This window comes from Oculina patagonica, chromosome 13 (assembly GCF_052425735.1).
Source record: "Oculina patagonica isolate OP01 chromosome 13, crgOcupat, whole genome shotgun sequence".
NCBI lineage: Eukaryota > Metazoa > Cnidaria > Anthozoa > Scleractinia > Oculinidae > Oculina > Oculina patagonica.
Window position 1 is genome coordinate 22,572,369 of NC_135770.1, and position 22,315 is coordinate 22,594,683.

General features: G+C 38.0%; 3 protein-coding genes across 3 annotated transcripts in view; all 3 read right to left on the reverse strand.

Annotated features, from left to right (window-relative positions):
* Positions 1-22,315, reverse strand: part of LOC144636267 (uncharacterized) — a 133,085-nt gene that overhangs the window by 66,326 nt on the left and 44,444 nt on the right. The window contains exons 11-14 of the mRNA XM_078495431.1: positions 3,292-3,414; positions 2,647-2,769; positions 1,944-1,977; positions 1,246-1,330 (exon numbers count right to left, since the gene is read on the reverse strand). Of these exons, the coding sequence (XP_078351557.1) occupies positions 1,246-1,330; positions 1,944-1,977; positions 2,647-2,769; positions 3,292-3,414 (365 nt within the window). The remainder of the gene's footprint in view (positions 1-1,245; positions 1,331-1,943; positions 1,978-2,646; positions 2,770-3,291; positions 3,415-22,315) is intronic.
* LOC144636524 (uncharacterized) lies at positions 6,145-11,171 on the reverse strand. The gene is made up of 4 exons (XM_078495753.1): positions 11,110-11,171; positions 7,872-8,131; positions 6,933-7,047; positions 6,145-6,353 (listed from the first exon to the last, which is right to left on the reverse strand). The coding sequence occupies exons 1-4, from the start codon at positions 11,135-11,137 to the stop codon at positions 6,205-6,207; spliced, it is 552 nt and encodes a 183-aa protein (XP_078351879.1). The 5' UTR covers positions 11,138-11,171; the 3' UTR covers positions 6,145-6,204.
* Positions 12,972-15,077, reverse strand: LOC144636528 (putative skeletal organic matrix protein 5). Its single transcript, XM_078495756.1, has 2 exons — positions 14,748-15,077; positions 12,972-13,984 (listed from the first exon to the last, which is right to left on the reverse strand). Exons 1-2 carry the CDS (start codon positions 14,766-14,768, stop codon positions 13,466-13,468), a joined length of 540 nt encoding a protein of 179 aa, XP_078351882.1. The 5' UTR covers positions 14,769-15,077; the 3' UTR covers positions 12,972-13,465.

Below are 22,315 nucleotides of genomic sequence, written 5' to 3' on the forward strand. Positions count from 1 at the left end.
TTCTGGAATCACACCAGTTGCAGTCATTTTCATTGTTGCCAATAAAACCGATTCTTGCTTTCGAACTGCTGGTACACACAGCATTAAAACCTTCCATGTTACAGTTGCGCTGTAAGGAGGCTTCAGAACCAATCAGCGTCTTCCACGTGTTACGACCCAGTGAGGTGGGGCGGTAATGCCCGTCAGCAATCAGTGAATACAAAGAGTTTGCTACTTTGTTTATAACGACAAAATTTGTATTTTCCTCGCCGTGGATGTTCATACCGAGACAGATTTTGGAAAAAGGTGTGTTCCAGTAGGTCTCCAACTTCGTCTCTTGTGTGTCAAACACAGTTTCTCCTCCTTCTGGATTAAATGTTTCCATGTTACTCCAAAAATTTGAATGATAGCGGAAAGTACTCTGAAAAGCAAAATTTCGACCAACAAAATTGAAATTAAGCTAGCACTTTGGATTTCTTGGTCACAAGATAATGATTAAATTAAACTCATGACGTACATGTGAACTCGTATTCCCGTATAACTTCATATGGTGTCAAGAACTCCGCCATCTTAAATTTTACTCTTTCCTAGAGACGTTAGAAATGTTAATCTCAAGTTGCTTTAAAGCATAAATTAAACTTTACAACAAGAAACTTTACCTAAAAATTCGAAAATTTTGGGAAACCTTCAATCCAAACTTAAAAGCCAACTTTAAGAATTGATCATTAAGGACCGTAAATTGAATGCCATCAAGGGATTAATGAAAAGATAATCATAGTGAACATTTTAGCTCTTCAGGGTTGCATGTGAAACTTTTTTTCTTTTTAAAGGCCCCACAGGGAGAGTGGGTAGCATCAACTCCCGCCCAATCAACGAAGAAGATAATTTTATCTCATCAGTTAATCTCCACGAGCTTTGCCTTGTTTCTGCAGCAATTTAGCCTGGTCGCACAGCTAAATTGTTAGTCAAACTGATCGAAATATGAGTCTCGGAAATAAGCGCGTTGCATTATTGTAGACGTCTTTAGGGCTTAAGTAAATTAATACGTTGTTATCAAATGTGCCTTAAATTCCTAAAGTGTTGTTTTAGATACCTGAAAACGCTTCGGCTATCGCAATTTGAAGAGAAAAAGTAATAGTTTTTGTGGTAAGTCGCCTACTGCTACGGAAACCGGGATAAACTCCAGCCTGAAGGGCCGCTTGAATTGGCTCAAACGCAGGCTTTACTATTACTGTGATACATGTAAATATTATAATAGCTAAGTACCTTTGTGCCGTCAATCTTCATGACAAGCGTCCACTGACCTACTCCGCATGCTCCAAGACCACAGTAAGGGTTCGCTTCGTTGCTTCTGATGAGTAAGCATGGTCCCAAAAATCAACATGATCATTTTCAATCGTAACACTTCATGTTTATGTTGCTTAAATTTGTACAATATCTGTTTAAGGCATTTTGTTACAAAAATATTAGAGTACACGTTCGAACACGTGCACGAATCGACGACGGAATTGGTTGACGTCACTTGTCTCTATGGCGGTAATGTAGCTACCAGAAGCTCCACATTCAGTAAACTTTTTGTTCTTTTTCTGGGGGTTGGGTGGAGACAGGGGAGTAACTGGGACCCGTGAACTTTTAATTCATATTAGGCGAAAGAAAAAATATCGGTACTAGAAAAGATAACGTTGAGTGCTGGATTTAGCTTTATGGATTTAGTGTACAAAAACAATCTTTGCAAATAGTTTGCAACACTTTTGAATCTTACTTAGGGGTCATCTCTCTTTTTTGCGGTCACCAGTTGGGCTTGTTTATAGCGCCTTCTTCAATTGCCGTGGTTACTTGTTTTCTATCTGATCGAAGAGATAAGCAGTTGACTATTTACCTTTCTACACTCACGCGCTGCCTTTTTTCTAGATTCTATTGGTTAGTTGTCATTTCTACTTACAGTTACAGTTCTTTCTACTTACAAGTTCGCCTCGTAAAGGTCCATGCAGGGCATAACTGGTTCAACAGAGAGAAGAGAAAAAGATTCAAGATAGATTTTACCAATAATGTATATATTAGACTCAATATTTCAAATCATATTTACGGTTAAAGATTAACGCCTCAGTTTTTCCTCAATGGAAAGGAAATCGAGGAACACATGGAACAAAGAACCAATAAAAACATATTTGGCCCAGGAGGGATTCGAACCGATGACCTCTGGATTGAACAAACTTGCTCTACCGACTGAGCTTACGAGGCCAGACGGGAGCAGGCGGTTGGCATTTTAGGTGGTAGCTCGTAGCAAGGTTGATAATTTTAGCACTAACACACAGAAGGGATCGAATACCTGGGAATTCCAGCAGTTTATTTCTTTACTTTCAAGCTTCTAATATCTGTGGTGTGTAGCGCAATATTGCATTAATAATTGCACCATAAATATTAGATATATCTTTTAATCGATTATTTCATATAATTCCATCAAAGATCATTGTCATCATTTCCGTCTCGTTTCGTATCTTTTAATTTTCTTGTTTTTTTTTTCTTCATTTTTATCTTCCTTTGTTTTCTTTACATTTCTTCTATATTTTTCAGAATAGTATTCTTTTCTCATGCCTAATCAATTTTTAATTACAAACGTGTGATCGAACTTGTTTATTTTCATTCTTACTGTAAGGATTATTTCACCTGCACAATCCCGTCCATCTCCAAAATATCCAGGTTTACAAGAGCAGCTGTATGAACCGCCAGTATTATTGCACACAGCATCAGTACTGCAGTCGTGGGTTAAAGCAGTACACTCGTCGGTATCTGAATACAAACAGTTAAATATTTTGTAACGACGTTTAACCAGGTTAAATATAAACAAAGAACAATCTCGGTTAAATTAGATAACAAAATCGATATATAGATAAATTTCATTTACCCTCAGGCTTGTTAGGTCTCAAGCATAACTGCATTATTGCACAACACATGAATAAACAGAAAGATGATTAAGATTGGCACTATTAATATAAACTGTTAAAGAAAATCTGTCCCTTCCAAACTGCCGCCTAGGCCCTGTTCATAGCTTCTTATGTGGTAAACCGCATGTTGATTCGAAATACTACCATTAACGAAAAAAACAACAACAAAACAACAACAACAACAACAACAACAACAACAACAACAACAAAAACACGAAAACAAAAGCCGATAAGTTTATGACCGGAAACTCAATTCTTCCTTCAGATCTTGCTTGGAACCACACAATTTTTTCCCTACCATGTTTATCCCTGTTTGAAACAGTTTTGTTTTCTCACTTTACAAAATATGAAATATAGAATGCTTCACCTTCACAAATCCTTCCGTCTCCATAATATCCAGGATTACAATAGCATATGTATGATCCGTTGGTATTGTTGCATACAGCATCGGCGCTACAGTCGTGTGTTTGTGAAGCACATTCATCAATATCTGAAAGATATAGACGTATCTTTTCGTACAGTTTAAAACCGATTTTTACTAGCGATGTTAGCTTAATTTAAGGGAATTCGGTCACGGACAGCGCGCCTTGGCATAAAATGGCCATATAATTTATATATTTTTTAATTATGTCATAAGTAATCCGCCTGAATCTTTCTCAGTCGTACACTTTGTTAGATACGTTTTCAGGGCTGGATACAGACTAGTGCAACTTGTTTCCAGAAACTAGTCAGAATAATTAAGACATTTAAAAAAACCTACGAAAACCATGGCAGAAGATTCCAATTCGTCCCAGGTATTTAAATATCATACAGAATTTGTTAATTCCACCTGCGGCACTGCATTTTGTAGTTCTCACCCTTCCCCCTCCCCCTCCGTAGATCTCTGCTCAATATGTGCACTAGTGCAAATTTTCTATTGTTTCTTGTGCACTAGTCAGCATACTTGTGCACCAGTCAAAGTCTCTTTTCATTGGCTGCTGCGATTACCGTGCACTAGTCGTGAATTAGTCAATCTGAGTGACGTTTCGTGGCGTCGCTACTTTCGAGGGAGCATCAGCTCGTTTGTCGAAAGGAAGTGTTCACCGTTTGATATCGGTACCGTTTTTGCCTCGTTTACCGATACTGAAAAGTTTCGGTTTATTGAAAGCGTCTGGAAGCCAGGGGCGCTTTCCATTCGACCAAAAATTCCGGAAATTTCGGAACAAGGACGAATGGTACAGAAATTTCCTGGGAAAGTTTCCAGAAAATCCGGCAAGTGTTGACTTTCCGAAATGCGAACCATTCAACCGAAAACCCCGGAAATTCCAGAAGAAAAATCAAATGGAACTGAAAGTTCCCGGAAATTGTTTTCGAAAATTTGGGTCTACCTTGCGAGGTTGTCCTCTTTTCCGGAAATTTTTGAAAAAGCTACCAATTTACACTCAGCCTGAGTTCCTTCGGCAGAAAATTTAGCGATTCGTGCAGCTGAATGCAGCTACGTGCGTTAAGGAAGCATTCTTGAAACTCCAAATAAAAAATTTTGGTGAACTCGGTTGTTTTTCGTTGTTGTTTTGCAGGCGGCAGCAAAGAAATGTACAAATATTTATAACGCGCGTGCAGGCTACGGCATTGTTTTGCTCATTAAAGTTTTTGGGTTGGCGACGTTTTCTTTGCTTGTAGTGTGCCTTTCGAAAGGTCCCTGTATTTGTAGCCACGATGTCATTCATGGCGTTTATTTTCAGTGCTCGCTCGGAATGCTTTTTATTTGCAAAAATATCGAGTTATATGTGCAGGAAACCGGCAACAGTGCATTATTTTAATGCACCGTAGAAATTTCCATATTAGACGCACTACCTGACCATATGCAAATTTTGTTTTGCCTTCCGTGCAGTCAACCGGAAAAGTTGGAAAATGCTGTCCCATTTGCCACTGGAATTTTCCGGAAACTCAAACCAGAATTTTTGGTCGAATGGAAAGCGCCCCAGATCTACTGTTCGAGTTTGAAGTGAAATCGATTGTGAAAACTGTAATCTTTTGTGATCAAAACAACATTCCGTTGAGGGAAAAACGAGATGACATCCCAGATAACAGCAATCTCCAAGAAAACTTTCAAGCCCTTCTGGAGTTTCGTATCGACAGTGGTGATGTAAAACTAAAGGAACATTTCGAGAATGCGCCAAGAAATGCCACCTTCCGCTCCAAAACGATACAGAACGAGATTTATATCGAAACTGTGGGGAATTATATTTCTTCAAAGATCATCGCGGAAGTTAAATAAACCAGAATGTTTCTTCTGTTATGGCTGACGAGGCAGCGGGCGTTTCGAACAAAGTAAACCTGTCTCTTGTCCTCCGCTATGTCGACCCTTCAAAGAATATTCGAGAGGTGTTTGTTGGTTTCCGCCTTTGTGGAGAAGAAACAACCGGTAACGCAATCAAGGAGTAAATAATTAATTCAGTTCGTGACCTTGGTTTGATGATGCTGGGAACATGTCTGCCACGTATATTGGTTGATCCTTAATATATTTCCAAATATTTACCAGATTCCATTACAGACCATCCAAGTTTCAAACATTTTCCGAGGGAGAATGCCCCCGGACTCCCCCCTTCCCCCCCCCCCCCCCTGCGATTTTAAGTCTCAAATAAAAATTTCTTTTGGTAGAAACTAGTCACACAAATTCCTGGATCCACCTCTGGTTTTATTTTGTATAGTAGGTCCACATCAGTCTTTTGGCTGCCTATTACCAACCTACGTATCATATAAAGCATGATGATGTTGATGATGATGGTGATGATGATGATGATGATGATGATGATGATGATGATGCATGATGATAACGATGGTGATAAAGATGATGATGATACTAGTTTATTTTCGGATTGGTTTTTTTTTCCTTTGTAGTTTCTTATCAGTAAAAAAAAATAAATTCGAGATTTTCTTTAATTTGAAAGCAATTTTGTTCGTCAGTAAAATGACTAAAAATATAACTAATTTAAGCTTAAACATGAGCACAAACGTCTGCTCATATTGTTTTTTTGTGGTTATATTGTCCGCGCTAAAAATCACTGCAGCAAAAGCACTTTCATCTATAAGCACACGGACTAAGGACGTTTCCTTTTTGGTGGCTATACACTGTAGTTTAATGCAAGTCCCTTCCCATTCCCCACCCTAAAAAACCCATGAGCTCCTCGACAAACCGAAAACAATATAATACTCTCACAGATATAACTACACAACGAGATTCACATTATTTTGTGACAATGTTTGCACCCTTTTACAGACAGCGGCCAAAGGGGGAGGACTACCAAACGGCTGAAATAGATTCACCGTCACACGTCCGTCCATCTCCAGAATATCCAGGTTTACAAAAGCAGTTGTATGATTCCTTTGTATTATTGCACACGGCATCAGCACTGCAGTCGTGGGTTAAGGCATTGCACTCGTTAATATCTGAAAAAAGAAGAAAATTGAACTGTTATAACAACACAAAACTAAACAACGAAACATTTAACAACAGCGATAACTTTATATATACTTGCAGCAAAATTACTGTCAGGCGCTAATGCGCAAGAGCAGACCATTATTTGTAGATCATGTGATAGGCTCTTGGCCAATGAAAATGAAGGAAAAATTCATCGAATGATAATATTAACCCCCGGACTTACCCTCATTTACACTTTTTGACATCAATAATTATTTTTACAGTGTTCTCTAGAAAAACTGCAGAATAAATACTGATTGTTACATTCCATAATTGTATTTTGGTTTGCTTTGGCAACAATACGTCTTATTCTCTTAGGCTGTTTGTTGCCCATTTCAGTCCACGTGTTTATACTCTGAGAGAAATTTTGCTTTCAAATTTTCAAATAGTCGCGTGTATAGGAATGCATGATTTTAGATCAATTCATGATATATTAAGAATAACCAATATTTATGATTTACTAATAATTCGTTTAATTGATTGTTAATTTGGGTCAAGGTTTGGGTTGTAAAAAAGGAATGTACCGAAGCTGAATCATTTGTTCTTACCATTTTGACATTCATGACCCTCCAATCCAGCTGCACACAAACAGCGATATCCTTTGTCTGTAAAACCAGTTTGACAGGTTGAATGGTTCGCGCAAGGGTTACTAACACAAGCGCTCTGGAAAAAAAAAAGAAAATGAGAAAATTACGAACGTTGTCAATGTTCAGTAATTTAAAACAAACTTCATGGCATGAGCTTATATAATGTCACTCGTTGTTGTCATCCCGAACTAAGCAACATTTAAAAATAAATATCCCTGTTTGAATTTTTGTAGATAAAAAAAGGTAAGTTAAAGTCTGCGTTGAGCCAAGTGGTCCATTAGGCCGTAGCTTATCCCAGTTTCTGTAGTAGTAAGTGAATAGGAGTATTTCTACTCCTCCCTGGATATGATGCTGGTCCATCGCTGGGTTACCCCACAGCATTAATGCGCCGGTACCCATTTACACCCTTGGGTGGAGGGAGGCACTATGGGAGTAAACTGTCTTGCCCAATAACACCACGCAGTGCCCCGGCCAGGGCTCGAACCCGAACCGCTCGATCCGGATACCAACACGCTAATCATTGGGCCACTGCCTCTCCCAAATGAAAGGATGCTTGAACTATCACCTTATTTGTCGATACTATACGACCGGTTTGTGGTCGCAGTCTGTTTCTTTTGTCCTGCGAAGAGCTCAATCATATTCTTATTTAAACCTCTTTAATAAGGCCAACAGGTAAATACCATCACATTTTGGTTGCCAGTTTGTTGTCGGAACGACAGTGTTCCACTGTATTGCACATACTTTAAACTGAATTTTTATTAAGGAAATCACTTTATCTTCTAAACAAACTTGTAATAGTGTAAAAAATCATAACGGTGTAAAGGGGCAAAGGATTTGGAAGTCTGTTCAGAACTAATAACATCTCTTAATTAGAAAAAGAGTTTGCCTTTTTATTCTTACCTTAGTTCCACGATAAACATAATTTTGATTATCCTCCAGGTCGTTTTCGTATCCTTCATGAGTAGAATTATTTAATTCACATTTGTTTCCCTCACTGTCACTTTTCAACATTAAATTATAACTGGCGCAGTTATGCTCCATGTAACACAGCGCATCACAGAAGTCTGCCATCATGACGTCATGAAACCGTATCACGTGGTTTATGAGACGTTTGCCCTCAAATGATTGTTCGGCTTTGAACTCCAATTGACGGCATTGGTCTATGAAAGAGTTATTATTGACATAGGTTGTATGTTGCAGGCTTCAACGTAATTAGGACAATGAATATATATTTAAGGAATAAAAACTTATTTCCAATGTTTTCACATTTTACTTAAATGGGCGGTCTCTATCTTCTAAGGTTTTGTGTAAACTATGATAGAATTACGAGAGTGCACTCAGTGATCAACAACATATCCTTTGAACAACAATAGAAAGGCATAAAATAAAACCATTCGCCAAGGTGTGAATAAACGTAAACAATGGCTTTTTAAGTGATTTTCTTCCAAGTTACACAGTCAAACTTAAAAACGTCGGTCCGACTTTTCCATGTTTTAGGCCACTACTGACCTATCCGTCCGTAGCCGTACCACTTTTTAACAATTTTCATGACTAGTACGGCACGTTTCAGCAAAGCCAACCTACTCTTAGTGCATTTCCAATTAATACCAACACCTTTACTGTTTTGTTAAGTAACACAAAATCATGATAACCAGCCACGTGATCTCGCTCCTGAGATGGCGCAGAGAAAATCGGAGCACCAGCTAGGCGAAGGTTCTTTCGAAAACAAAAGAAAAATAAATGAAAATGTAAAGCCACTATAAGCGTAAAATTTTCTCCACTAGCTTTCATTGTTTGATTGATCCACCTCTGAATATAAAAACAATTGTAGTTCCTGAATTTATTGCAAACAAGCTAACTGTAAACGATCAGCTTGTGTGTGTGAATGCTTGATATAACGTCATATCTATTATTTACACTTTGGGAAAGGAAGCAGCATTTTTGTGAAAAGCACTGCACGAGAATCTCGGCTATTTTATTATTAACAATCAGACCTTCGAGCCCGAGTATTTTATGAGAGAATAGTCAACGAGATGCTTTTGAAACCACTTCCCCTCATACTTTAAAACCGTTAATTCCATGGTCGCCAAATTAACACGGGATGATGTCGACAGTATAACTGTAAGTTTCGTAATGAAATGAAATGTTTGTTGGCGAAATTTATTGTCCGTCTGCATTGAAAGTCATTTTGTAAAATCATGAATATGCAGATTAGAAAGCATTTTAAACATTGGTTTAAAATCGTTTCCGACACGTCTGGTTTTCAACACTTTTTTCATTGGGTTTCTAAACCATCCACCTGACCAGAAAGGGGCGTTCTAGTAGGTTAAAAACAAAATGTACTGTATTTTCTCGACTAGACGCCCCCGGCGTTTATTTCAAACTTGGCCTGGTAGATCCGGCGTTTATTTGACTTGTGTAGTTTATTCGAGCCCGATTTTCATTAAGCAATGGCTTTTATTCGTTATTTTTGACAGAAAATGTATCAGGCTAATATGCTTACAGTTTATTATACCTTTAATAAATACCCGAGGGGCCTATTTTCAACTTCGTCTTGGAGACCCGGCGTTTATTCGATACCCGGCGTTTAATCGAGAATATACGGTATAATTATAATGAATTTGAGAAAGCTAATTTAAACCGGGCATAAAATGGCTGAGAGCTACAATGGTTTCTTTTAAATCTCCCACTACCTGTAAATTAAACTTGGCTGGGCTTCGTTCAAGACATCAGATAATTGAGTTTGTGCCAGCTGAATAATCAACTAATCTGTCACTATGTTGGTTTTTATGCTGTTAAATTTGTTGCCAAATTTTGTGCTTTGCCGAAGGTTAACGAAAATTTTCAGGGGTTAATAAAATTGAATATTTTGTAATTAAAACAAAATCACCGAATGCCAATGAAAACAGTAATTTTACCAGGTTCAACTTAATTAAATGTTTGCAGTTGCGACCCTTTGTGGCAATTGGTTTTTCGCTGTTGGTGTTTTTCTCTTTCTTATCAGCAATCCAAAAGGGGAAGCACGCTTGTGGCGACGGAGTTTGTCAGACTCCTGGGGGCCGGGATCTGTTAGAGCAAAACATTCTTCCGTGGCAACAGAGAATACGCTAATGACATAATAAGGTTGAAAACTATTTTTATAAACACAAAACAAACGTTCATAAGTTCGACTGGGTAAAGTTAACCCTAAGCGAGCTCTGAAACCGTAGTTACTTTCAAAAACTCACAGTTGTATTATACAGCTTTGTGCAAATGGTATTTACAGTAACACATATTTACAGTTGCGAACTCACGGCTAGTAAACAAAACAGCAGGTACTAGTGATGGTTAATGAACTGGATCAATATTAACCCATGATTCAGAATAGAACAATAATTTTCACGTTCACTTTGATTTCCATATTTTTGACAGGGAAAGCAAATACATAAAATGCAACTAAATATAATTTAATTCTCTTTCCTCACGCCTTATCCCACCGTCCTCCAAGAAATTGTTGATTTACGTTGTTTATGTGACGAAATTGCCTTCCTAGTGAACAATAATAATGGCTGTTTCGTTCTGTTTGGCTAAATCAGAGCCAAACAGTATTAAAATGATAAAAGGCGACCGTAAAAGATGCTCAACTGTTCAAGGAATAACTTTCTTAAGCTTCAGAGTCGTGAAATCGTTTTTCAAAATCATTAGGTCAACACATCAATCGAGATCACTTCCAGTCACCTGTTATCAAGAATAATAATCGTAGAGGCAGAAACTGGAACGATACAATTTATGAAAGAATAGCTAAGATAACGTTGTTACTTGAACTTTAGTAAGAAATAGAGCGCTAAGAAATTTTTTTCTCTGGTTAACAAAAAATGCATAGATATGTTGAATATGGATGTTTGTATATGCCTCGACCTCCTCGCTTGATTCCGTTTAAATTTCATACAAAATAATTTGTTTTACTCAGTATGATTCTTATGGTTTGTGATTTGCAAAAAAAGGAAAAAAATACAACACAAATATGATTTAACTCTAGCAAGGGTCTGATGATGGTCTTAAAAATTAAAATGCAAAATAAATTTGGTTCTTAAAAACTAAGTCATTAAGTCACAAATAATCATAGACATAGAGAAAGAAACGAAGAAACGAAACTCACCTTCAAAACCACTAGCCTTTGGAATCATGATCAGAAAAGATAAAAAGTAAAACTGAACACCGCGGATCAAAATGGAATACATGCTCGCCAATATAAAAACTTTTATAACACTTTTACGTTTGAATGGAAAGCCCTGTGAAACATTTGCCCCGTGAGCTAAATTGGATTTTTTTTCATTTAATTATTAACGGAGAAATTTCTTTAACGTCAGTTGACTAGTAGGCGCTCGGCGCCTGATTCAGCCCACCATTCACTGGCGAGTATTGTTTGTTTTCAATTAACAAGACCTACTGCCATTGTTTGGAAAATGTCATCGTTTTGTTTATGCCACTGAACTAAAATTGTAATACTTGCACCTTTCAGCAAAAATATATGAAACATAAATTTGATAAGTATGTACTTTGTTAGGCATAAAATAACCAGAGTCAACTCGTGGAGAAATCTACGTCATTACTTAATTTAAATTTGAAGCTTATGCTTCGGGACGTCAACCAATCCTCTCCCACAACAAAGCAACACACCTTTCGTTGCAAAACAATATTTTGTTAATCTTTTTAATTGCGTGGGACAGGAACTTAGGAGGAAAATAATGAAAATTTGCCATCTATTCTGGTGGGTCTTCGCATACAGATACACTTTGGAAGCAAAATACCGCTCTGCGCAAATTTCTTCGAGTAACTAGCGCGCAAAGGCGGAGCTTTGCTATGCGACTAAGCTTTCCAAATAGATCAAATACTAGAATTCACGTTAACTAGCATGGCCAGCTATCTTGGTTCTCATATTTGAAGTCCAGCTATCGTGTAGCCTGTGCACGACTGTCTCGTTTTTTTGGTATCATGCAATTACAACTTCCTGTAAAAGCTATATCGAGCTCAGTCCCCTCTTTTTTAAAGCACTCTCCATAATAATCCACCCCCATCTGAAAGTTCAATTTTTCAATAAGCCCCCCCCCCCCACCCCACCCCTCCTTTCTCTTAAGACCACCTCCACTCCTCTAGACGGTGAATCGTAGCAATTTGTATACAGAGAACAAGGCAACTTTACGCTTTAAAAGGAATTCATCCACCGGAGTTACTTATTATTGGTTATATTTTGTTAGAATGGGTTATGAAACAACCCTTAAACATTTAAAGAGTCCACTTTATTTCTTCAATATATATCCTACGGTGTCTGACATTTGTAGAATGCAGAATGCAGAATGCGGAATGCAGACTAAGATAATATATTGTGCTACCTTTACCATTATTGAAAGCTAACCGTAAACAGGCTCACCGAAGTGCTATTTAGGCTAACCGGAGTGAATAGTAGGCTAACCGGAGTGAATAGTAGGCTAACAAGAGTGAATAGTAAGCTAACTGGAGTGAATAGTAGGCTAACAAGAGTGAATAGTAAGCTAACCGGAGTGAATAGTAGGTAACCGGAGTGAATAGAAGGCTAACCCGAGTGAAAAGTTCAGAGTTCACTCTGGTTAGCCTACCACGCACTCCGGTTTACGGTTAGCTTTTAAATTTGCTATAAAATTATTACTGAAAAGTTGTTACTTTACATCCCAAAATTTCTTCCCATAATCTCGTTCCAGCACTTTGAACACACTTCCGACAAATGCACCTGTGCTTGGGAATTTAACAAGTCATTTATCTTTTGTTTCGTTACTCTTCGCTGCATTCAGAGAAAGATAAATGAACAATTTATGTCTTTTAAGAACTTACATTTTCTTTATTCTAGCGCACGCGAAAAATTAGTTGACACCTTTTCAATTATTTTCATGTACCAAATGGAAGCTCGCTTAAAATTTTTTGCCCAGTAACGTGGATGTCACAAGTAATAAATTTCACTGACTCACTTAAACAAATAAAACGTTTCTGATGAAATCATACTGCATAAAAGATAAGATGTACAACAACAACAACAACAACAACAACAACAACAACAAAAAAAAAAAAACAATAGAATAGAGGCGAGTTCGTTTTAGCGAGATTTTACGTATCATATCACGCTTATAAAATGGACATATTCTAAACTCTGATGAGGACTATCCGTGATGTAGTCATTTTAATTCTTTGGAAACATACCAGTCTGTTCATTCATTTTCATTGCATGATGTATTAGAAGGTCTGGATGAGGCCAAACTGAAAGCTGAGAACAGGAAAAAATGCTAATTGTCAGCTGAGAAATGACGCCGCGTTTTAAACTGTCAGCTAACAAATGACTATTTTTTAACTGATACCTGAGATTTGAGATCTGAAAAATTTAGTGATAGCTGAGAAACGTACTGCAGATTTAAACTGATAACAAAGAAATCGCCGAAAATTTAATTGATAACTAAGATTCCGACGAGCCCATCCAGAGCCTCGTCTTACTGTACAAAAACGTATCCCATGGCTTTGATGTGTTTGTCTCCATTATCTGGTTTCCACATAGCCGCGTTTCCGCACGTGTTTGAGTCATCAGGAGCTCCTCCTGTACCAAACCCGATTCTGGAATCACACCAGTTGCAGTCATTTTCATTGTTGCCAATAAAACCGATTCTTGCTTTCGAACTGCTGGTACACACAGCATTAAAACCTTCCATGTTACAGTTGCGCTGTAAGGAGGCTTCAGAACCAATCAGCGTCTTCCACGTGTTACGACCCAGTGAGGTGGGGCGGTAATGCCCGTCAGCAATCAGTGAATACAAAGAGTTTGCTACTTTGTCTATAACGACAAAATTCGTGTTTTCCTCGCCGTGGATGTTCATGCCGAGACAGATTTTGGAGAATGGTGTGTTCCAGTAGGTCTCCAACTTCGTCTCTTGTGTGTCAAATACAGTTTCTCCTCCTTCTGGGTTAAATGTTGCCATGTTGCTCCAAAACTGTGAATCATAGTGGAAGGTACTCTAAAAGGCGAAAAACAAACAAACAAACTAAGCTATGGTCACCTTGGATTAAGTTGTCACAAGATAATGATCAAATTAATCTCATGAGATACAGCTAAACTTGTATTCCCAGAAAACCTTAAAGGTATAACTTCATATGACGTCATGAAATCCACCTTCTTTGACTTACCTTTTTCTAATAACGTTAAAAAGTAGAATCCAAAGTTGCTAAAAAGCTTAAATTGAATGCCATCGATGGATAAATGAAGAGTTAATCATAATGAACATTTTCATTTCTTTTTAAAGGTCTTACAGGGAAGGTGAGTCGCATGAAATCCAGCTCAGTCAATGAGGAAGATCCTTGTATCCACTTTAATCTACACTAGCTTTGCTCTCGATTTCATTTCCTGTTTGCTTTGTTTCTGCAGGTATTTAGCCTGGTCGTAGACTAAATTGTAAGTCAAGCTAATCAAATATGTGACGCGGGAATAAACGCGTTGCTTTGTTTAAGACAACTTAAATACGGCTTTGAGACGACTTAATTAAATTAATACGTTGTTTTGAAATGTCCCTTTCATTCCTAATAAGGTGTTATTTGAACCTACAAAGATACCCGAGAAAGCTTCGGCCATCACAATTTGAAGGGAATAAAAAAATATATTTGTTGAGATAAGCTGCCTACTGTCAAGGAAACCGGGATAGGCCCCGGCATAAAGTGCCACCAGGCTCAAACGCAGGCATTACTATTATTGTGATACTTGATAATATTATGATAACTAAATACCTTTGTACCGTCAATCTTCATGACAAGCGTCCACTGACCTACTCCGCACGCTCCAAGACTACAGTAAGGGTTCGTTTCGTTGCTTCTGAGGAGTAAACATGGTCCCAAAAATCAACGTAATCATGTTCAAGTGGAATGCTTCATGTTCATGTTTATACAATTTTGTACAATATTTTGTCTAAGGCAGTTATGTTTGTTACCAAAAATATAAGAGTACACGAGCGAATTACCGATTGTCGTCACTTGTTCCTATGGCAGCCATGTAGGTAACTAAAGCTTCAAGTTCAGTAACAGTTGTTTCAAATCGAAAGATTGTAAAATGTTGTGACCCGTTACTTTTCTTCTCCACCATGCAGTATCTTTTAACTGATGGTAAGCGAACAAAAACAATATTGGTACCAGAAAGAAAATAAGGTTAGGTGCTGGATTTAGCGTATGGATAAAGTCACTGTACAGAAACAATCTTTGTAGGTAGTTCGCAACAGTTGGAATCGATTGGAATATCACTTAGCGGTGATCTGTTACTTTGCGGTCACCGGTTGGGAATGTATAACGCTGATAGTGCCTCCTTCAATTGCAGCGGTTTCTTCTTTTAGTTCTGAAGAAATAAGCAATTGAGTATTTACCTTTCTACGCCCACGCCCGGGCTTTCTACTAGATCCTACTAGGTTAGATGTCTTTTCTACTTACACTCCGTAAAGTTCCTTGCACGGCACCACTGGTTAATTAGAGAGAGGAGAAAAAGATTCAGGATATAATTTACTAATAAAATATGTGTTGGCTTCAATATTTTAAACTGAAGTTGCACATATTGTTTTAAACTTCTCAACATTTGTTTAATATATAGATTTAGGCAAGCCTAAAAGCGGAGCTCCCCAGTTATTCCCCCTTTATAATTTTTTAGACTGATTTTTATATTCATGTTATTTTCTTTATATATGATATCAAGAGAGGATGATGATATGTATCCCTTTTCACCATGAACAACACCAAATAAGAGTTAAAAAATTCATCAATCAAGAATATCATTAGTAGTCTATGCATAACCATCTAAAGATATACTCGCAACTCTCAAAGTTAACCAAGAACAAAGAAAGGTTTGCTCTTGAAAATATCCATACCCTCATCATAACTGGTATGTTACAGCTGCACATGGCATACAACTGGAAAGTTTTGTATGTTGCTTACCCACACCCCCTCCCCCCAAATAGGGGGTCTATACGATGGAATGGTGACGATGACAGTCTTATTATTGCCTAAAACCAAAAATAACAGCTTTCTGCTAGCAAACTGGAGTAAAAGGTAGTGGCAAGCAAAATATTGACATTCTGTCATTCTGCCAAATAGGGTCCCCCAAAACGATAACACCTTTTTTCTTTATTTGAGTCCCTTTGCCCTTTGCTTAATTACATGTAAACTTAGCAAAAATTCTGGAGAGGCATTAATACTGTTTGTTAGTTTTAAACTCAGGTATAGATTGCTTGGCAAAAATTTTACCATACCATTTTACCATGCATTAAGAGATTGATGAAATGTGTATCTCATTATCATAATTACTGTTCTTTGTAGTGTGGGCACTGGGAATTAAATGTTTAGGTAGCAGGGTGATTTTTTATGTACATGATTGTACCTTATCTGGCTTTATTTCATTAACTTTAAAATTACACCTGTCCTTATAAAAAAAATTGTATTCTACACACAGTACATGTACATAAGTGTTATTTGTACATGCAATGAAGAATATATATATATGCTATTTGCCGGCTGGGAGGTCCGTATAGTGAAAAACTGTGACCGAGGTCTTGAAAATGCTGCCCGAGGCCGCAGGCCGAGGGCAGCATTTTCAAGTCCGAGGTCACAGTTTTTCACTATACGGACCGACCCTAAGCCGGTAAATACTTATTTTTTTTTCTCCATTTCATATCACTTTCATGATGACCTTTTCCGCACACACATCGCGCTTCGCGAATGCAGTAAACTACGACAAACTGACAGTTTCAAAGAGGAAATATTTTTATTTAAATATAGTTTTCAACTTTCTCATCTAATAAAAACCGTTTTGAAATACGCTTTTGCACTTAAATGGATTTGTTGTTGCACTTTAATGGATTCCTTGTCAAAAAAACGACCTGTCAATCAAAATGCCGTGTGGCATCAACCGCGTTTGAAATTGCGCAGAATATAATGTCATTGAAAATTTATAATATACATCTGAAAAGCTATGGATGCACCGAGATGTAAACGTTAATTGAACCACATACAAAAAATTGTCGGTACAAAAGTCCAACTTCAGCGTGTGTGAAAGTGTTTTTCATTCAGAATCAGAGTCAATAATAATGCGGCGTTTTTTCGGATTTTTGCCTTGCTTTGATTCATCAACAAGATTGAAGGTGAATGAAAAGCCTTCTATTTTGCCAATTGTGGCGCCAGAGAACAAACCCTTCGCTGATGCTGCTCCTGGAGTTCCTGGAGGATAAACTGAAGTATTGGGCTCGGTTGTACTGGCAGATGCTGTAGCTACTGCAAGCGCGTTGCTTGTCGTGGTGCTTGCGTTGTGTTCCATGTGCTCTGAGCGGCTCAGTACGAGTGACATTTTCCGCTGGTGAGTGAGAGAAGCAGATTTGTACGAATCGAGACTCTTCAGATTTTTATGGCCGCTTAGTTGTGCCACGTAATTAGGAGGGACATCTGCATCCAGTAGACGGCCTATGGATGTTTTTCGGACTGCATGATTTGTTACGTTCCCTTGTAATCCCGTTCTTTTTGACGCCGTCTTCAGAAACTGTCCGATAGAATTCTTTCCAAGCGGAGCATTCATATACCATACTGCATCGCTTGGTTTTCGTTTGTGTTTAATTGCCAGGTAGAATGGTGACTCTGGATTGTTCATCTCTGTCGGACGATGGCTTCTGAAGGCTTTGTAAAAGAAAACAGGGCAGCGTGTGTTGTTGCTTGCTTGTGCTATTGGAGAGAATGGCCGGCCAGGTCCTTCGCCACTAGTACTGCGGCATTTTGATCCTCTCTCCGCGGTCCAAACCAGTTCTTCATTGCCGGTTTCACCATTAATCTGGAGCTTTCCATCACCCCACTTCAGCTTTCGACTCTCATCACGTGCTCGGAACCCGAAGTGGAGTGACAAGAGCCACCAGACGGTTCTTTGCAGGACTTCAGGGTCTTGGTCGCCAAATTCGCCTCGCTCAAACATCAAGTCTTCTTCTGCATCTGTCAAAGGACGAGCGGCTTGTGGGCGATTTCCCTTGCCGAAATCGCGTAATAACTGCCTTTTTCTTGAGGAAAGGGCATCTCGGGACAAGGAGAACTCCTTGTCTTTCAGGATATTGATGGTTGAACCGTGGTCGTTCAAATACCGTTGTAGACTTCGATGAAACGGGAAGAAACGGGAAATATGAAGGTTGAGGTCCTTTGCAGGTATGTCTTCAATGTTTCGCTCTTCGCCAGCTGAAGTTAGATATCGTTTCCAAACATTTATGTCATACAGAGTCTTTTTCTTCGTGTTTTCAGGCCTTTGTTCTTCGATAAAATCATGCACTTCAGCCAAGAACTGTTGCTGTTTGTCGGTCGCTTCGTTGACTTGCTTGCATTTGTCAATGTTTTCAGTGTTCACGTTCTCGTCTACCTCATCGGGATAATAAAATTCGCTCTCACTATGCCATTCAGGGCTGTCTGACTCCATGAAGTAGCGAGTTTTAGCCTATAAAAGCTTAAATTTGCGCACAAAAAACTGTTTCAATTTTCGTAAACACAAGACAAAAACTCACGAAAGCGTTACCGTGGCCCGTGGGCAGATATAGGAGAATCTTGCCCGTGCTAAGAACCAATCAGATTGCAGGATTCGTTACCGTGCCCTCTGATAAAAAAAAATAAATAAATATAATAATCTGATTGTTCATTTTTCTCTTTCTGTGTCTGCAACTCTGTGGAAATTCTGCTACTCGTGTTGACCCTGAAAAAGGCAAAAAAGACATAAGATTTGTTGATGATCATTCAATGGCATCAAATGAATGTTTATAATTTTAAAGTAGCTTAAATTAAATTCCTCAATAAAACCACGATTTTAATGAAACATAAACTTACCAAGCAGTTGAAACACCTATCATTTCTTAAACCCCAAAATTTTACACTTACAAAACAAGTTTCATGCACTGATGTAGATTCACAAAAACTAAACTCTGTCACAGACCATTTAGAGAAATAAAGGTATGACACTAATCTAATGCTTACTTTCATCATCGCAGACATTAACTGCACCCCTTGAATTCCTGTTTTCCCTCACTAAAAACAATATGTACACCATATAAAAAAAACCCATAAAAGGTATGGAAATCCTAATATAGCAAGTTTTAGAAATGCAACAGATTTGCTTATATAAAATTAATGATAAACTCAAACTGCCTCTTACAACCTCCATAAATACTCAATTAACCTCATAAACCTTGATGTACATTTAAATGTACATGTATTTTAAATTTGCTTTAAATGATATACTCCTCATTGCAGACAGGCCCTTTTTAAACTTTTTTTGATCTTGTAGTGTAACTGGAAATTTGCTCTTTCTAACGTTTTAAAGTGCCGTGTTCCTCCTACTTCGGTGATTTAATAACAGGATAAACAAATTTATCGCAGTAGATGCTATCTACTTTGAATACAACTCGTGTTGACAAAACGAATTTCAATAAGGTTGTATGCCCTTGTTCTGCTGACATACCGGTTACACGAACGACTGAGTGCTATTACATTGATAAATAACAGAAACTTTTCTAATCTGTTAAAAAAGGAACATCAATAATACATAAGCTTATAGCTTACCTTGGTTTCGTAAAGGGATTTTGTCTTTGACCGTCTTTGCTTTAAACTCAACAAGTAGCTTGGAATATTTACGTCCATTTCGATCGGTCACAATCTGTTTTTCTTTGGCTGCTATCCCGGGATAAACGAGGAATACATTAAGGAATTAATTTATCTGTAATAAAATGTCGTGTGCTTTTCAATTGCGGAGACTCTCGGTGATCGTGAACTCATTCGTACACTTGGTAAATCGGCATGTTGTGAGTTTGTTTCCTGTCTTAGAATGGCCACAAGTTCCTTTGTGAAATTCTGTTCGCCACAAGTTCAAAATAAGCTTGATAAGCTTATAAATTTCATTTAGCCGAGCCGACAGCAACCAGCGCACTTACCCAATTTCGCTTTCCGCTTCATGTAATTCAAGAGCAAATGACCACAGAAAAGTACTTGCGCCCGCGATTCAATGGTGAAAAGTCACTTGGTCAGCGGTCAACTTCAAAAAAACATTCGACCTCGATGTATTCTATATCTGAGCCCGCGATATGGTCATGTGATACTGGTCAGCGGAAAGCTTGTTTTGACAGCTGTCAATTCACCATAACATTGATGCCCAATAACAAAATGTAAGTCGTTGGACAGCCGTTGACATCACAAGAGGATGGCATGCATTGTCTCCCCTCTAGTCAGGATTGCATTGGCACTCCCCTCCCCCCTCCCCGAGAGTCTGTACGGACGTTCGCTCGTACGCTGACGTCATAACCAATTTTTTTCAGCTCGATGTCTTACCAACAATTCTAAGGAATGGGGCTGCGCTCTGGGAGCTCCGCTATAAGAAGCTATCTTTGCTAACGGTTAAACTCCTCAGATTTTCCTCAATAGAAGAAAGTTCCAGACGGATCTGGAGTAATTAATTCCAATTGTTGTAAAGTAACCCAGAAATTTCCTTCTGATTGTTAGCCCTAGAAAGTAAATCGGGGACCACCGGTTAGGATTCGAAGCCATATCATGACCTCTGGATTATAAAATCTTCGCTCTACCGACGGCGCTTACGAGGACAGATGGGAGCAGGTGGTGGCTAATTATAAAAAAAATATATTGGATGAGATTTTGGTGATATCCGAAATAATCATGGTCAGTATTAGTGTTATCAGCCGAAACCGAGACCTTGATTATTCTGGATGTCATAAAAACTGAATCTAATAAATGTTTAAACATACACCGTTTTTTTAAAAAAAAATAACGAAAAACGATTTCAACACTTGTGCTAATGACTTTTATGCCATCCTGCCACTGGATGTTTTTCTTAAGGTGTTCGTGGAAGAGTTTCTTCGCAACAATCTTGTGATCCATTTGTGTTTTCTGAGTTTTTATCGTCCAGCATTCTTTTAATTTCTTGCTCTATTGAAGAAGCGATTTGACGAGCCATGTTATTACTTCGCTGTGTCCAAGATGCCACTCACTAAACGTGAAATTGAAATTGCCCTTGAAAATCATGCCTTGCACGCGCAACCTACAGATTATTAACTAATCTGCTTGCAGTAAAATGAACAATCAGTAGCTTACGCTGATTCTCAGAACTAGGTGTCAGCTTTTAGCCAGTAAGGAGACAAATAGTGACTACAATGTATAATAAAAGAGGAAATTCGTGGCAAGGTTGACGTTTTTAGAACTAACGCCCAGAAGAGGATTCCTGAGATTCTTTACGTCATTTAAAAATCACCTTACAGTTAATTTTCTACTTTCAGGCTTCTTATATCAGTGCTACGTAGCGTAACATTGCATTCACAATTGAACCCTAAATATTAGCTAGGTGAATGTTTCATTTGATTAATTCATGTAATTCCATCTAAGGTCATTTTCATTCTTTTTGTTTTGTTTCTATTAATTTTTATTTTTTCCTTCATTTTTATCTTCATTTCATTTTCTTTTTATTTACAATTCTTCTATTTCCTTTAATAAACAATCCAGTTGTCTATCTAATCAATGTTCAATTAGTAACGTTTTAAATGGTTTATTTTCCTTCTTCCTGCAAAGAGTTTTTTTTTTCACCTGCACAATCCCGTCCATCTCCGGAATATCCAGGTTTACAAGAGCAGTTGTACGAACCCTTGGTATTATTGCACACAGCGTCAGCACTACAGTCATGGGTTAATGCATTACACTCGTCGATATCTGAATAAAAGTAATATGAAAAAAAAAGATTATGTAACGACGTTTAACCAGGTTAAATATTATAACGATCGTCTTCGTCCACAATTACTTTTATTACTTCAGCACTTTGAGTAACAACTGTACTCTAAGTCTTACTCACACATACACCGCACAACAGGAAAGCGTAAGTCCTATTTATGCCTAGCACACGACTTCACTACGCGTACTCTTCGCAATATAACTGTCTTTACAAGCTCGTGCACATAAACCGCTCGTGCACAAAACTTCGTTTCGTTACAATATAAACCAAGAACAACCTCGTGTAAAACACAGCTTAGATTAGATACATCGATAGAGAAACTATATTTACCCTCTGTTTTACATGTGGCTTGTTACTAGGCCTCTAGCATTACTCCATTATTTCGCAACATGAATTATAACATGAAAACAGTAAAAAGAACGATGATTAAGATTATCACTGTTAAATTGTTAAAGAAAATATGTAAACGGCCGCCTAGACCCCTTTTTTAACCACACAACTTTTCCCCATAATCTTTATCCCTGTTTGGAACCTTTTTTTCCCTCAGTTTAGAGTAACTAATAGAGTATGAAAA

Bases quoted from the DNA above. Each gene is read 5' to 3' on its own strand.
- LOC144636524 (XM_078495753.1), bottom strand. From the start codon at position 11,137: ATGATTCCAAAGGCTAGTGGTTTTGAAG. The intron at 8,132-11,109 runs GTGAGTTTCGTT...ACTCTTTCATAG, and splicing joins AAAGGCTAGTGGTTTTGAAG to ACCAATGCCGTCAATTGGAG. The intron at 7,048-7,871 runs GTAAGAATAAAA...TTTTTTTTCCAG, and splicing joins ATGTTTATCGTGGAACTAAG to AGCGCTTGTGTTAGTAACCC.
- LOC144636528 (XM_078495756.1), bottom strand. From the start codon at position 14,768: ATGAAGATTGACGGTACAAAG. The intron at 13,985-14,747 runs GTATTTAGTTAT...TTCGCCTTTTAG, and splicing joins TGAAGATTGACGGTACAAAG to AGTACCTTCCACTATGATTC.